This window comes from Lutra lutra, chromosome 4 (genome assembly GCF_902655055.1).
Source record: "Lutra lutra chromosome 4, mLutLut1.2, whole genome shotgun sequence".
Taxonomy (NCBI): Eukaryota; Metazoa; Chordata; class Mammalia; order Carnivora; family Mustelidae; genus Lutra; species Lutra lutra.
In genome coordinates, this window is record NC_062281.1 from 188826251 (window position 1) to 188840049 (window position 13799).

General features: G+C 44.0%; 1 protein-coding gene across 9 annotated transcripts in view; it reads right to left on the bottom strand.

Annotated features, from left to right (window-relative positions):
* Positions 1-13799, bottom strand: part of VPS13D (vacuolar protein sorting 13 homolog D) — a 254700-nt gene that overhangs the window by 142560 nt on the left and 98341 nt on the right. For 6 of the 9 annotated variants that reach the window (XM_047723620.1, XM_047723616.1, XM_047723618.1 and 3 more), the window contains 7 exons: positions 12291-12396; positions 11280-11432; positions 9204-9339; positions 8075-8122; positions 5748-5898; positions 5437-5647; positions 967-1214 (listed from right to left, as the gene is read on the bottom strand). In XM_047723620.1, the coding sequence (XP_047579576.1) occupies positions 967-1214; positions 5437-5647; positions 5748-5898; positions 8075-8122; positions 9204-9339; positions 11280-11432; positions 12291-12396 (1053 nt within the window). The remainder of the gene's footprint in view (positions 1-966; positions 1215-5436; positions 5648-5747; positions 5899-8074; positions 8123-9203; positions 9340-11279; positions 11433-12290; positions 12397-13799) is intronic. The other 3 variants (XM_047723617.1, XM_047723619.1, XM_047723615.1) reach the window with 1 other exon arrangement.

Consider the following 13799-nt stretch of genomic DNA (forward strand, 5'->3'; position numbering starts at 1 on the left):
CCCTATGGAGCGTGAGTGGGAAGGTAGGAGTGCCAGGTGGGCATGCAGTGCAATGGCAGGGGGACACTGCATTTTCTACAGGGCTCCAGGAACGTTTGTTGGAGAGATACTTAAATGTCAGAGCAGACACCTGTTTTCTTTAGAATGGATGACTAGCACTGCATTATTTTTTTCTTTCTAAATGAAGCTCAAGGATTTACATATTCGCTGAAATGTCAGCGGGTCACTGTTGAACACGCTGCTTAAGTTCAATGAGTCTGGGGTTCCTTGCCTGTAAAATGGGGCTAATTTCAGCTGTCTGCCTGAAACAGGGGTTGTGTGAAGATCGAATGAGAGGACACAGTGAGCTCATTCACACAGCTGGAGCAACACAAATGTCTCTGTCATCATGATTCCAATGTGACTACGACAGACTTAAAGCAACATACATCCTGCCCAAACTCCAGGCATCCCTCTTGACCTTAAAGGCTGCAAATACAGTAACGGTTCTCTACGTTGACGTCGTTTGTCCCCGTCACTGAAAATCACCTGGTGTGTAAACCCCAAGCCTCGGATCACGTGTGTAAAAGCACCTGACTTAACACCTGGAGCCCCGTGCATGCTGAGCACATGTCTTCCCCTTTCCTGAAAAGAGGAAAGACCCAGGATTTTGCTCATTTTACAGCCAGGGAAAAAAAGCACTGTCTGAAAAGATGAAATGACTTCCTATAGTCACACATCAAGTGCGCAACATCAGAAAAGGGGCTCTGTTGAGTCCTCCCTCTAAATTTTTTGGATTTGTTCAGTTTTTCTTTTGATGATTTTCTAAGAAGTTTCTTTCTTTTTTAGTTGCATAAATCCCTTGAGCTGGGTTACTGAGATATCATATGTGCTATAAATTCTCTAAAATGTTTACCCAATGATCACAAAATACTCAGTGACATTTCCATAGAATTACAACCAATGATTCTTGGACTAAACGCTCACCCAGTTCAATGTTCTGCGATGTATCAGCTGTGTGGAGGGCCACCTCTTTGCCAGGTTTCAGGGTCCCATTAATTGGCATCCCTTTCACATAAAAGTCAAGTTCACAAGGTAACAAGTTGCAGATGACCACAGTTGGAAGGAGGTATATGGTATGTCCTGGCTGTCTGAAGATCTGTTTTGCACTATCAGAAAATATGTTTGAGGGCATATAATCCGGGTAATTCTCCTTCTTTATGGCCACACAAAACCTATGAAGACAAAACACTGTAAAAACCAAAGAACTTGAATTTTTCCTCCTCAGTGGAGTATGAGAAAGCATACCTTAAAATGGTTCAATAATGCAGTAAGATATCATTTACTGAGGTATAATTAAATCACACTAAAACAGGTCATTTTAAATGCTCAGGTTGGTGAGTTTTGACAAAAATGTATACCTCTTTATCCGCTACCCGAAACCAGTTATACAATCTTTCTCTCATTCCAGAAAGTTTCCTCCAATGTCATCGCCCAACAAAGAAGCAACCACTGACTTGTCACTTACAGATTGGTCGAGCCTATCATTGAGCTGCATGTAAATGGAACGATACAGCATTTACCACTCCCTGTGTCTGGCTTTTTGTGTGTAATGGGAGGTGTCTACAACATGCATCCGTGCTGTTGTATGCATTAGTAACTTGACCCACATGACAATGGATGAATATGCCATTTATTTATTTATTGGTCATCCTGTTGACAGCCAGCTGGGTTGTACCTCCAGGTCAGTTTAGTGAGCATGGAAATCCTAAACATATCAAGTCTTCCAGGGAGGACTGGGGGGCTCAGTCGTTAAGCATCTGCCTTCGGCTCAGGTCATGATCCCAGGGTCCTGGGATCGAGCCCCGCATCGGGCTCCCTGCTCAGCGGGAAGCCTGCTTCTCCCTCCCCCACTCCCCCTGCTTGTGTTCCCTCTCTCGCTGTGTCTCTCTCTGTCAAATAAATAAATAAATTTTTAAAAATCGAGTCTTCCAATCCACAAACTTGGTTAGCTTTCCCTTAGTTATTGGGTTTTCTTTACTATCTCTTGACAAGTTTTGTCGTTTCTAGCATAGAAGACTAGTACATAATTCCTCTGATTGATTCCTGGGCAATTATGGGTTTCGGTGCTTTTCTTTTTAAAATCACATTTCCAAATGTTCATGGCTAGAATATAAGAATACAACTGAGTTTTATAAGTTGATCTCAAATCCTGAAATCCTGATAAATTTATCAGGCCTCATAATTTTCCTATGTAGCCCATGGTTTTCTACATACATTTCATTTGCATACATTAAATTTTGTCTTTTCAGATCTTTAAGCTTTTTCAATTTCTTGTTTATTTATCCATATCACAACAGCTACGACTACAACTATGACTACAACAGCTATTTCTACGGCAACATCAAATGAAGTCATTGGTTCTTAAGGGAAAAAAAAGTTTAAGGCTTCATCATTAAGCATGATGACAGCTGCGGCATGACAGCAGCTGTAGGTTTATGACAGATGTCCTTAAACAGACTGGAAAAAGTCCCTCTGGTTCCTCACTTGCCGAATATTACCATGAATGGGTGTTGAATGCTATCAAACACTTTTTTTTAATGATTTTTATTTATTTGACAGAGAGATCACAAGTAGGCAGAGAGGCAGGCAGAGAGAGAGAGAGAGAAGCAGGCTCCCTGCTGAGCAGAGAGCCCGACGCGGGACTCGATCCCAGGACCCTGAGATCATGACCTGAGCCGAAGGCAGAGGCTTTAACCCACTGAGCCACCCAGGTGCCCCTCTATCAAACACTTTTTTGTTTGTTTGCATTTAATGAGTAATCTGATGGGTGTTTTTTCTTCTAGTCTTTTTGGTTAATACGGTAAAATACATTTATCAATTTTCAAATGTTAATATAATCTTACACTCCTAGAATAAACCTCACTTGTTGGATTTCTATTTGGTAATATTTTGTTAAGAATTTTTTATCTCTTGGGGAAATACGAGTTTGTAGTTCTCTCTCTTCTTTCCCCCAATAAGATCTGTCAGTTTTAGTATCTGCTGGCCTCATAAAATGAATGAGGAACTGTTCCCTCCTACCCTGCTTTCTGAAAGACTTTACACAGAACTGGTGCTATTTCTTCCTAAAATGTTTGGAAGAATTCACTAGTGGAGCCATATGGGCCTAGAGTCTTCATCCTGGGAAGGCTTTTTATTAAAAATTATATTTAAGGGCCGCCTGGGTGGCTCAGTGGGTTAAAGCCTCTGCCTTCAGCTCAGGTCATGATCTCAGGGTCCTGGGATCAAGCCCCGCATCAGGCTCTCTGCTCAGCAGGGAGCCTGCTTCCCCCTCTCTCTCTGCCTGCCTCTCTGCCTACTTGTGATCTCTGTCAAATAAATAAATAAAATCTTTTTTTAAAAAGTTTATAAATATTATATTTAAGATATATTGGGCTATTTGGATTTTCTATTTCTTCTTTGTGCCAGTTTTGGTAATCCGTATTTTTTTAAGAAATCTGTCATTCCAGGTTAGAATTTATTTGTACAAGTTTGTTCAAAGAAATCTCCCTTTAATGTCTGTAGGATCTGTAGTAATGTCTCCTCTTTTCATTCCTTATATTGGTAACCTGTGTTTTCTTTCTTTTCTCCTTGATCAGTCTTATTAGACATCTAACCGAATTTATTAATCCTTACAAAAAGCCAAATTGACACTATTGATTTTCTCTATGTTTGTTTTCTATTTCACTGATTTCCAGATTTATTTTTATCAGGTGCTTTTTGTATTTGTTTGTGTCTAATGTGCTGTTCTTTTTTTACCTTAAGGCAGAAGCTTAGATCATTGACTTTATATCTTCCTTATTTTCTACTAAGACCATTAAAAGCTACACATTTCTCGGGATGCTTCAATGGCTCAGTTGGTTAAGAGTCTGCCTTCAGCTCAGGTCACATCCTAGGGTTCTGGGATCAAGTCCCGCATCGGGCTCCTTGCTCAGTGGGGAGCCTGCTTCTCCCTCTGCCTGCCACTCCCCCTGCCTGTGCTCTCTCTCTCTGACAAATAAATAAATAAATTTTAAAAGCTACACATTTCTCAAAAAAACAAAACACTCTAGAACTGCTTTTGCTGCTTCCCCCCACATTTTAATGTCTAGTTGTTATTATTATTCAGTTCAAAATATTTTTTTTAAGATTTTATTTATTTGACAGAGAGAGAGGGAACACAAGCAGGGGGAGTGGCAGAAGGAGAGGGTGAAGCAGGCTCCCTGCAGAGCAGGGAGCTGTATGCAGAACTTGATCCCAGGACCCTAAGATCATGACCTGAGCCGAAGGCAGACGCTTAACAACTGAGCCACCCAGGTGCCCTAAAATATTTTGAATTCTTTTGTGATTTCTATTTTTGACCCTTGGGTTATTTAGAAATCTACTGTATAATTTCCAAATATTTAGGGATTTTATAGGCATCTTATTGTTACTGATTGTTACTTATTGTTACTAATCCTACTGTGGTGATGACATTTATTGTGTATGGTTCCAATTCTTTTAATATTTGCTGATCTTTGTTTTATGGCCCAGTAGATGGTCTCTCTTGATGACTATTCCATACACACATGAAGTGAGTGTACAATCTGGAGCTGTTGGTTAAAGTGTTTTATAAATGCCAATTGTGACAAGCACTGATGGACAGCACTGTTCAAATCCTCTCATATCTTTATTGTTTGTTTCGTAAATTACGACAGGAAAGTGTTAAAACAGTCCATTACAGCTGTGTATTTATTCAATTCTCTCTTCAGTCTGTTTACCATTGGCCGGTCTGGGTAAAGGGTGCACTGGAATTCCTTGCACTATTTTGGCCCCTCTTCTGTAAGTTTAAACTAAATGAATGCCTGTCTTCACTAGAGAGAAAACTAAAGCTGATAGTCTCTAGTCTAAGTAAGTTTAAAGTCCAAGTTCTGAAGGACCAAACAATACCAACCCAACTCTAGAAATGTATTACTTATACTCTTCAGGAGAGGAAAACAGGAGTCTAAATGATTAGATAACTTTGTTAAGGTCCCCAAGGAATTTCAGTACTAGGTTCATGAGGCTTCCTTCAAATTCTTTTGAAATCTGTCATTTGAAGAACTTTCAACCCCAAGAAACTGCTTCTCAATTTAGGAATGGGAACCAGAAATATTTTTTTTCTTCCCTCTGTACATGTCCTCTTTTTCTGCTGATGCACACATACAAGTTTCTTACCTTACATGTGTGAGTAGTGTGTGTGTTGGTTGTTTCTCCCATAAATATCAAATGATAAGCAACAGTCCCACCCCCCCAAAGATTAACAATCGAATCCTTATAAACTCTAACACAAGGACTTAAGGAATAAGAACTTAAGGGTTTTAAACAAGCACAAGTGAATCTCTAAGGGTCCTCAGAGAGAAAAAGAGTTGTTTTTTTTTTTAAAGCAAAATTCACATGCCATTGCAGCACCGTGCATACCTGAAGAATCGGCTTTTGTCCAAGTCCATAGAGTGGCACTCTCGTTTGCTGCTGCTAACCTCTGCAGTCTTCACTACATTGGTCCAGTGAATAGGAGCCTTACAGAAAAACACACCCAATCCTTTGGGCCGGGCCTGTAGCCGCCAGGAAGTGAGATGTAAAGGCACTGCGAACGAATCCCCTGGCATGATAGCAGGAAGCACCACAGGCTCTGCCACAGAAAAAAGGGTCAGCATCTTCAGGGAATGGTCTTCCACCCAAAAGGCTGACCATCTCAAGACAAAAGGGAGACAGACTATGGCAAAACTCACTGTCTGGAGCTGACGGGCTATCCAGTCTCAGCTCCATGGGCGTCTCAAGCCTGTTCTTAACAATGAGGGCAGACCGGACAGTGATGACTTTCCGGGCGCTGCCTTCCATCGTCACGGCAAAGACCACCCGAACAGGTGGGAGCGAAGAGAACTAGGGAAAAGACAGGAATAGAAGAACCATAGTTGGGCTCTTGAAGAAACACAGAAAATATACCAATACCAACCAGAAGGCCTAAATCAAAATCTTAATATTACTATAACCCTTTGGTGAAATTAGTCATTAAGCCCTAAAATCACTCATCTTTCATGGGACTGAATATTCTATAGAGATACACACTGTTAAAACAGCCAATTCTAAACATTTCTAGAAAGACAGACACTCTACTCAGACGTGGTATCACAAAATGTGTCACAAAGAAAAATCAGTCCTAGGCCTCTAGACACATTATAAAGAAACTAAGACCCATAATAACCTATTAAATCTTCCAAACTTCCTGCAATTTGATAAGAAACTGTCTGCTGGAAATTACCCTTCATTCACCCAATGCCCTTGGGTTCCTACACATCAGCCCTTATATGGAAACTATGAACGAGGCTTGTTTTCAACTCTACTGGAGGGGAATAGAGATCATCCAAAGCAGCTAAATGTTCAGGAATACTGGGGTGAGACTTTGCAAAACATGAAATGATTTACCTTCTGTGGTATTTTTCTCCCAGATTACCATTAAAGTGAGAAACACTCCTTGAAACTAACAATGAGCTGGATACAGCCCAACACACACAGAAAAACAGAAAGAAGTCTTTCGAGGTTAGAACTTGTCTTTGTAAAACCCAGAGAGTGTGTAGGAAAGAGTTGTCTGTACTGGCATGACTTTCACAGGAACAATAATTAGTTTTTCCCCCTAAATGTCATAAAAATTACATCGTAGGCCCATACGTGACTCGGTGCCATGCCTATAAAAAGGCAACATTTGTTTTTCAAAGGACTTTAAAATCAAACTGCTCTTCCTCACAACTTTTTCGGCTCCGTTCAGCGATGGCTTTTTCACAAACAGGACACTGAGGCTCCGAGACTCAACAGGGTGGAGGGAAATCACTTCTTTTTGGTCTTGGGTCGCAGCCACCACTTCATTTCCACACGTTCATTCACACAGTCGACACACGTTTCATTCTACTACCAAGGGCCAGGGAATTTTTTTTTTTTTTTTTTTTTTAAGTATCAAACCCCACATCAGGTACACCAAAGAGAAGGTTTCTACAACCATCATTCTTTGAATGAGTGTCCAGAACTTACTGACAATACTGTTTTTACTGGAGAAACCAATGACGCCGCATCCAAGCATTCATACTACCAACTTTCTTATTAAAACAAACAGTACGTGGAAACCAACCCTAATGCACAGTAAAATGAAGAGTTCCATGTTTTGAACCAAATCTTCCAGGAAATCCCAAGGCAAAGACAAATTGTCATTTTCTGGAGGGTTTCTAGAGGGACACAATCCAGGGCACACCCATCAGCAAAGCTCCCACTGACCTAGCCTGGTAAAGCCCAACAGAGCCAAGGCCCAAGAATGATGGTTTTAAACTTTGCTGCTCCTGCCTCCAAGCTTACCTAAAATCTCGTATTTCAGAACTCACTACCACCAGAGAGAAGAAATTATGAGCAAAACCCTGAAGACAGTTTTTTAATATCATCTTCTGATAGTGTTTCAAAAGCCAAATGGAAAAAAAAAAATCTTAGTGTTTTTCGTTCTTATTTACTTTCATGACCTTGGGACCAAAACCTAGGAAATGCATATAGCCAGCCATACAGGATTAATTTATATTTTAACATAGAAAGAGAAAGGGGGGCACCTGGGTGGCTCTTTCAGTTAAGCATCTAACTCGGTTTTGGCTCAGGTCTTGATCTCAGAGTTGTGAAACTGAGCCCTGCGCTGGGCTCCACGTTGGGTGTGAAGCCTGCTTAAGATTCTCTCTCTCGCCCTCTCCTTTTACCCCTCTCCACTCCATGCCCCCCACCCCACATACGCACACACACTCTCTCTCTCTCTTAAAAAAAGAAAAAGGGAAGAGGAGAAGGGAACTTTGGACCACACATTTGCATTTTCTCCTCCTCCCCTATAACATTCAGTCTAACATACCAAGTTAGTGGAAGCATTTCCTTGAAAGTTCTTATCAAAGGAAGGTAATCGTTAATAAGAAAGGACAAAGATGAATTCTAATCACATTCAGGTGACACAGTGCTGTGATCACCAGGATGTCTATGGACAGTTCAAAGGCAATATATATAGTCAGTAAACACAAGGACACAGGAAAACCATACTCACATAAACCTGGGGATGAATAATATTCGTTCTGCTGCTTGGGCTGCCAATCTAGGAAAGAGTCCACAAGTCAGAGAGTTAGCACAGACCTAGGATTACAGGCATCATGAAATTCAATGACAATGTAATCTGCTTGAAAGGGTGGGATTTATAAACACTCTTAGCAAAGCATGGTCTACCATGAAGAGAAAACATCTTATCTTAGAGGATATGGGAAAAGTAATACTTATTTTTCAACCATTCCACACACACAGAATTTCTCCAGACAGAATACAACAGAAAGGTTTCCTTGGGGGAATCAGTCCTTTCATGACCGGAATGTAAATTTAAGTAGGAATGTAATCTAGAAAGTTTCCTTTTTTAAGAAACTCGGGGCACAGGAGAAGTGGAAGGAACAGTGTTCTCCGAGAGTATTTTTCATGAATAAAGGCAGAAAAAGGAAAGCTATGATGGTCCTTGCAAATCTGCACCTTCCCACTCATCCCTGGCTCCCCAGAGAGGAATGCAGGTCTACAAAGTAGGACTGAGCACTGGGCAAGAGCACCGGCGGTGGCCACACCAGCCAGGATGCCAGCATCCACCTGCATGTTCTCGAGAAGGAGGCCACCGGCGTCACTCCCCAGGCTGGCCCTCCAACCCCTAAAACCACAGGCTAGGGTGCCATTAGGATGAGGGCATGTGAAAGGATGTGTGATCAGAAAATGACTAACAGTGGACATTGGTCTTGATGCCAGAAAGAATTTGGAGACGTGGAGACAGAAGGATCACGGAACAGCGTTAAAAGAAACGTAACGATATGCAGAAACAGAGCCAAAACACGTTTAGCAGATTAGTAAACTGCCAGTTGGGCCAACCGAGTATGAGATGGGTCTGCAGAGGTGAGGGAGTATGTGTTCTCGGTAATTTGGATCTTGTTTTTTCTACCGAAATTAACCATCGGTGGCTTATCTACATATCGACTACAAATGCCTATGACTGACCCCAAATTATCTTATGCCTTCTTCCTAGAGCTAGGGGAAATGAGGGACCAGGAAAGCTCACGAGAACAAGCTTACAGGCTGACCATCTGGCATTAAGGGCATGTGGCCAGGGCACAATCGTGCCACAAAACCCCCATTAGACAGCCACACACCGTAGAGGAAGATGAATTCTTATCCGGTGCTGCGTAGCGGAAAAATGTCCCAACTTTGTCCACAGACACGGGGCTCACTTGCTCCCAGCCGTTCACTCTCACTTGTAGCTGGTGAATCCGGAGGTCGTGGGTGTGCCTATCAGGCAGAACATGGGAAAGGACGTTAAGCACGATCTTCAAAAGGGAAGGAAAGTAGAAGCAAAGAGTCAAATCTGATTTACTATATAACTACATAAAAACCCAGTTGGCTAAGCCTTTTGGTGATTACCTAATGCAAGAAAAATCAGGAGAACATTTTAACTGGGTGTTATACTTAAAACAAACGAACGAGATCTGTAAAGCCTGAGCGAGAGTGGCATTTACCCTCCCTTTGTACAAACTTCGCAAATCCTGTGCACAAGCCCAGGTCCTTCCCCCACCCACCCCCACCTCTATAAAATCATGACGTCAGCTAGAACCATTCCAGTGGGCGAGTAAAACTGTTGTACCAGCAATTTCATCATAAAACCACACTCTCGGAAATGCATAAAATGACAAATTTTTTCTCGGTTCCCTTGTTGAATATCCTACTTCTCTCAGAATCACATTCCGTTGTTTGGCTTCAGTCCTGCAAGACTACAGACAGGTTATGAGAGATGGAGCCCTTGGAGTTTCAGGGCTAAAGTGCCTGGCTGGAACTGGGGCAGAAGGCAGTGGGCAGAACAGGAGGCACAGGAGGAAATTGCAAATTTAATTCTATTTTAGATTTTGCCTAATTCAAGCCAGAAGGCTGAAACGGGGAACTGGATTTGAGGCTGACAGGAAAGGGGGAGGAAGGCAGGGAATGGGGTACAGTGTGCCAAAGACGGAAAAGCCAGAGGAGGCATTTATTTTGATGAATTCAAGCAGAACAGTGGGACTTGAAATGGGTTACTAGACATGTCCGCTAAAACGGAAATGACAAAGAGGTCAAACCCCTTCTGACACAAGGGAGGCAGTGCTGGTGAAGAAATACAGCCAACAGTTCTATAATTAGCTTCTCCAGGAACTTTGTGGAACAGGAACACACTCGCCACTCGTCCCTGGAAATTCTACCATGGCTTCCAGGTACATGTGCCCAGCACGGTGGTTTTATAAACTCAATCTTTCCGAGTCCAGAAAGCCAGCCCCAAGAGAATAATGTGTGCTGGTACAGGTCATGCACAAGGAAGAACTGTTTCCCTCGGGAGTAGGTTTGCACACAAAGACTTCAAGTGCCATGAAAACCCAAGAGCGCAGAAGGTTGAAGCCGAGTGCTTCAGTTTCAGCTCCGCTTGACAATGGATATGAGGCTCAAATGCTAAAATTTTAACCTATTCACTGTCCACTGGATCCCTCTTAAACATGTTTGCAAATAAAAGGCCATTTTATGACCTCTCAGTAACGAGACAGAACCTTCTTTCATGTTTTTTGCAATCCTTTGGCTGGCCGTTCCGACAGTGCATGGGCCGGCAGTCTCCCTCGATGAGTCAGTGTTATCCTCCTCAGAATCAGAATTTCTTATCCTTCCTGGCCCTGCTTCTGAAACCACCTGCCTGCTGAAAGCGCTATGTGGCACACACGCATCTTAAAAACCGAAATCAACATGGTTTGATAACCTTTTAAGAAGAGTGTGTCATTCCGGTTATGGGAAGAACAAGTCACTGAGGAGAAAAGGTACAGTCCAGGAAACACAGGTGGGGGCACGGTAATAGTGCCGCACGGTGACCAATGGCAGTCGCACTCGTGGCAAGCACAGGGTAATGGAGAGTTGCTGAATCGCTATGTTGTACACCTGGAACTAATGTAACAATGAACTTGAGTGTTGTCACCTGCCTTTGCCTCAATCATATTATCGGCAACACACGGGCCATCAACTCTCATGTCAAACAGAAGGATAATTAATGGAAAGAAGCATATTTCCAAAATAGAGAAAGGAAACCTTGGTTTTCGAAATCCCTTTTAAAAATGAAACATTAAAATCATTAATAAAGGCACATGAAAAGGCAAAACACTAGGGACAATCTTTTGTCTATACAGTATATTTTGGGGAAAGGAAAAGGATGAACCACACTTTACCTGTGTCTAAGCTTTCCTCTTGCTTCAAATTCAAAGGGAATCTCCTCCCCCGTGAGGACTTCCCGCCATTCACTGACATTGTGAGCGTCATCAAGAAATGTGCCATTGCCTTCTGGAACGAGCCCCGGACTCCCGCTGTGGGACAGCGCAGCCCTGGAAACAAATCAGACAATACCAGCACGGCCTTCCTTCTCGCTTAACTCCGTCTCACCCAGAGCTCGGGACTGGGGGGCAGAAACCCTCCTGGAACTCGATCCCCAGAGAGCCTGGCTACCGGGATGACCTACAAGATCAGAGACTGCCGTTATCTTTGTGACAATCGCAGTGTCGGTGAAGCTTTGGAAACAGCTGAAATCGATCACCGCTTTACCCTAACTAGGAATGGCAGGAGAAAGGTGGCTTCAAATTGGCTAGTTCTGTTATTTACTTCAAGCATCTCGTTCCCTAAACTGGAAAGATTGGCATGCGTTTGGAGGGGAGAGCCAAGGTCTACACAGGCAGGAAGCTGGTAGAGAACATCCTCGGCCCAGGTAAATTCTCCTTTGTTCTCCAAGCTCCACTCACTTCCATCTGGGGTGAACTGTTTGAGGTTTGGAAGATAATTCTCGGTGAGGGGGATGTGGGAGGGGTTTTTAAAGCCATTTTGGAAGAAAAATGCAGGGTGTCTGGTTTAATAACCACATTCAGCTTCTTTTAAAAGGGAGTAGGGACCGAGGAGAAAAGGCGGGATGGCTTCTCCTTCCCACTTCTTACACGCATCCTTCGTTCGCTTGACTTTTTCCTTAAACATAATGTGTGCCAGGGTCGGGATCAGAATGTGGGTATTTCAGACTTAGGACCTACTTCTCCAGCTACAGGTTCCACCCCATCATCAATCTCAGCCAGACAGCAAGTTGCCAATTCCAGTACAATCCTGAGGGCTTCCAGAAGGGGCCCAGCTTGCGCTGCTGGGCTGGTGCTGAGGAGCTCCTGGTGGCAGAGACGGCTCGGGGGACACTCTGGGGGCCTTACCTGGTGGGCGTGGTGGTCAGGGTGGCAAACCACAAAGTGCAGCCTGTGTGGTTCCTCAGAGCAAAAGGGACAAAGGGCTGCCGTCGCTTGGGCGTCTTCACCTCTGCTGCGGGCAAGCAGAGGAAAGGCTGTTAGCACGGGCCCCGTCTGCGCAGCAGAGACCCTCCCCGGACCTGCACGCGGTGTCCCGTCTCTCATGCAAAGGGGCTGACGGTGGCAGCCACAGACACAGAGCCACCATCGGTGTGTGATGGGACACAAGGGATCTCCGTGTCCTCTGCTGCCTGCTATGTGGGGACAGTCCCCCCCGACAACTGGCCGTGATGTGGGACGACCCCCAGCCCCCAATCCTCCCACAACTCTTGGGGGCCTTAAATCAAGAGAAGGTACCAGGCCCTAACTGGTACCCCACGAGGCCCAAGGAATATATTCTCCATGAGGGACCCGAACTGTAGCAAGATACAGCGCACAGACTTATTCCAACTTTGTCCAAAATGCCTGCCCTTTAATAAAGATTCCCTTTCTACGAAAGCTACACTTGTCATGCTATGCATCTTTTAACAAAATAAAAACATTCTCTTCTATCCTCTTAAACTAATAGTTATTTTCGCCCTCCCTGGAAGATGAGAAATATACTATCCCAAAAGTTTTTAAATGAAATCTTCAGCTCATTTTTTCACATTGAAACCATTACCGTCTGCTATGAGGCAGGCAATGGGGAGACTACAAAAGGAGCATAAAGTATGGTTTCTTTTCACAAAACAGCTTCTAAGCAGGGAAACTGGAAAGAAACACCAATCAATCCAAAATTGTAAGTACCCAAATTCCAGAGACCGGACTATAAACTCTCTTAAGAGAGAAGTGAGAGTCTATGTGGCCAGAAATGGCTTTCCAGCACCCAGGCTGCCCTGAGATCCTTCTGCGGGCACCACTGCCCTGCCATGTGGTCTGACCCGGAGCGGCATGGGCACGCCAAGAGGAGAGCCAAGGGCCTGCGCCTCCTCTACCAGTCGGTGGGTCTATGGGTCTTGGGTCGTACTGAGACAAAGCGGGAGGAGGTGGCAGGAACCATAAAGGCAGCAGCGATGTGCTCACACCACGCGGGCTCTACCGACAGAACAGGCCATGGCCCAATCTTCCGGCATGTCCAGCTCTAAAGCACAAAGACGGCCTTAGAAAGACCAGGACCCACATGGTCTGCGGCTGCAGAAAATGACACCTCGAGGTGACCGCGGCTGCCCACTGAGAACACTAGAGCAAAATTAAATGCACCTTACAGGTCCACATGCTTCCTGCCAGCCAAACGAGAAAGTAAACTACAATGACCCTGCCTTCTCCCTCCACTAGAATAAGGCCTGGGCCAGGACCATCAAAGTCACTAATTGCTATTGCCTTTTAAAAAGTAATCAATTTAGGGGCGCCTGGGTGGCTCAGTGGGTTAAGCCTCTGCCTTCGGCTCAGGTCATGATCCCGGGGTCCTGGGATCGAGCCCCGCGTCGGGCTCTCTGC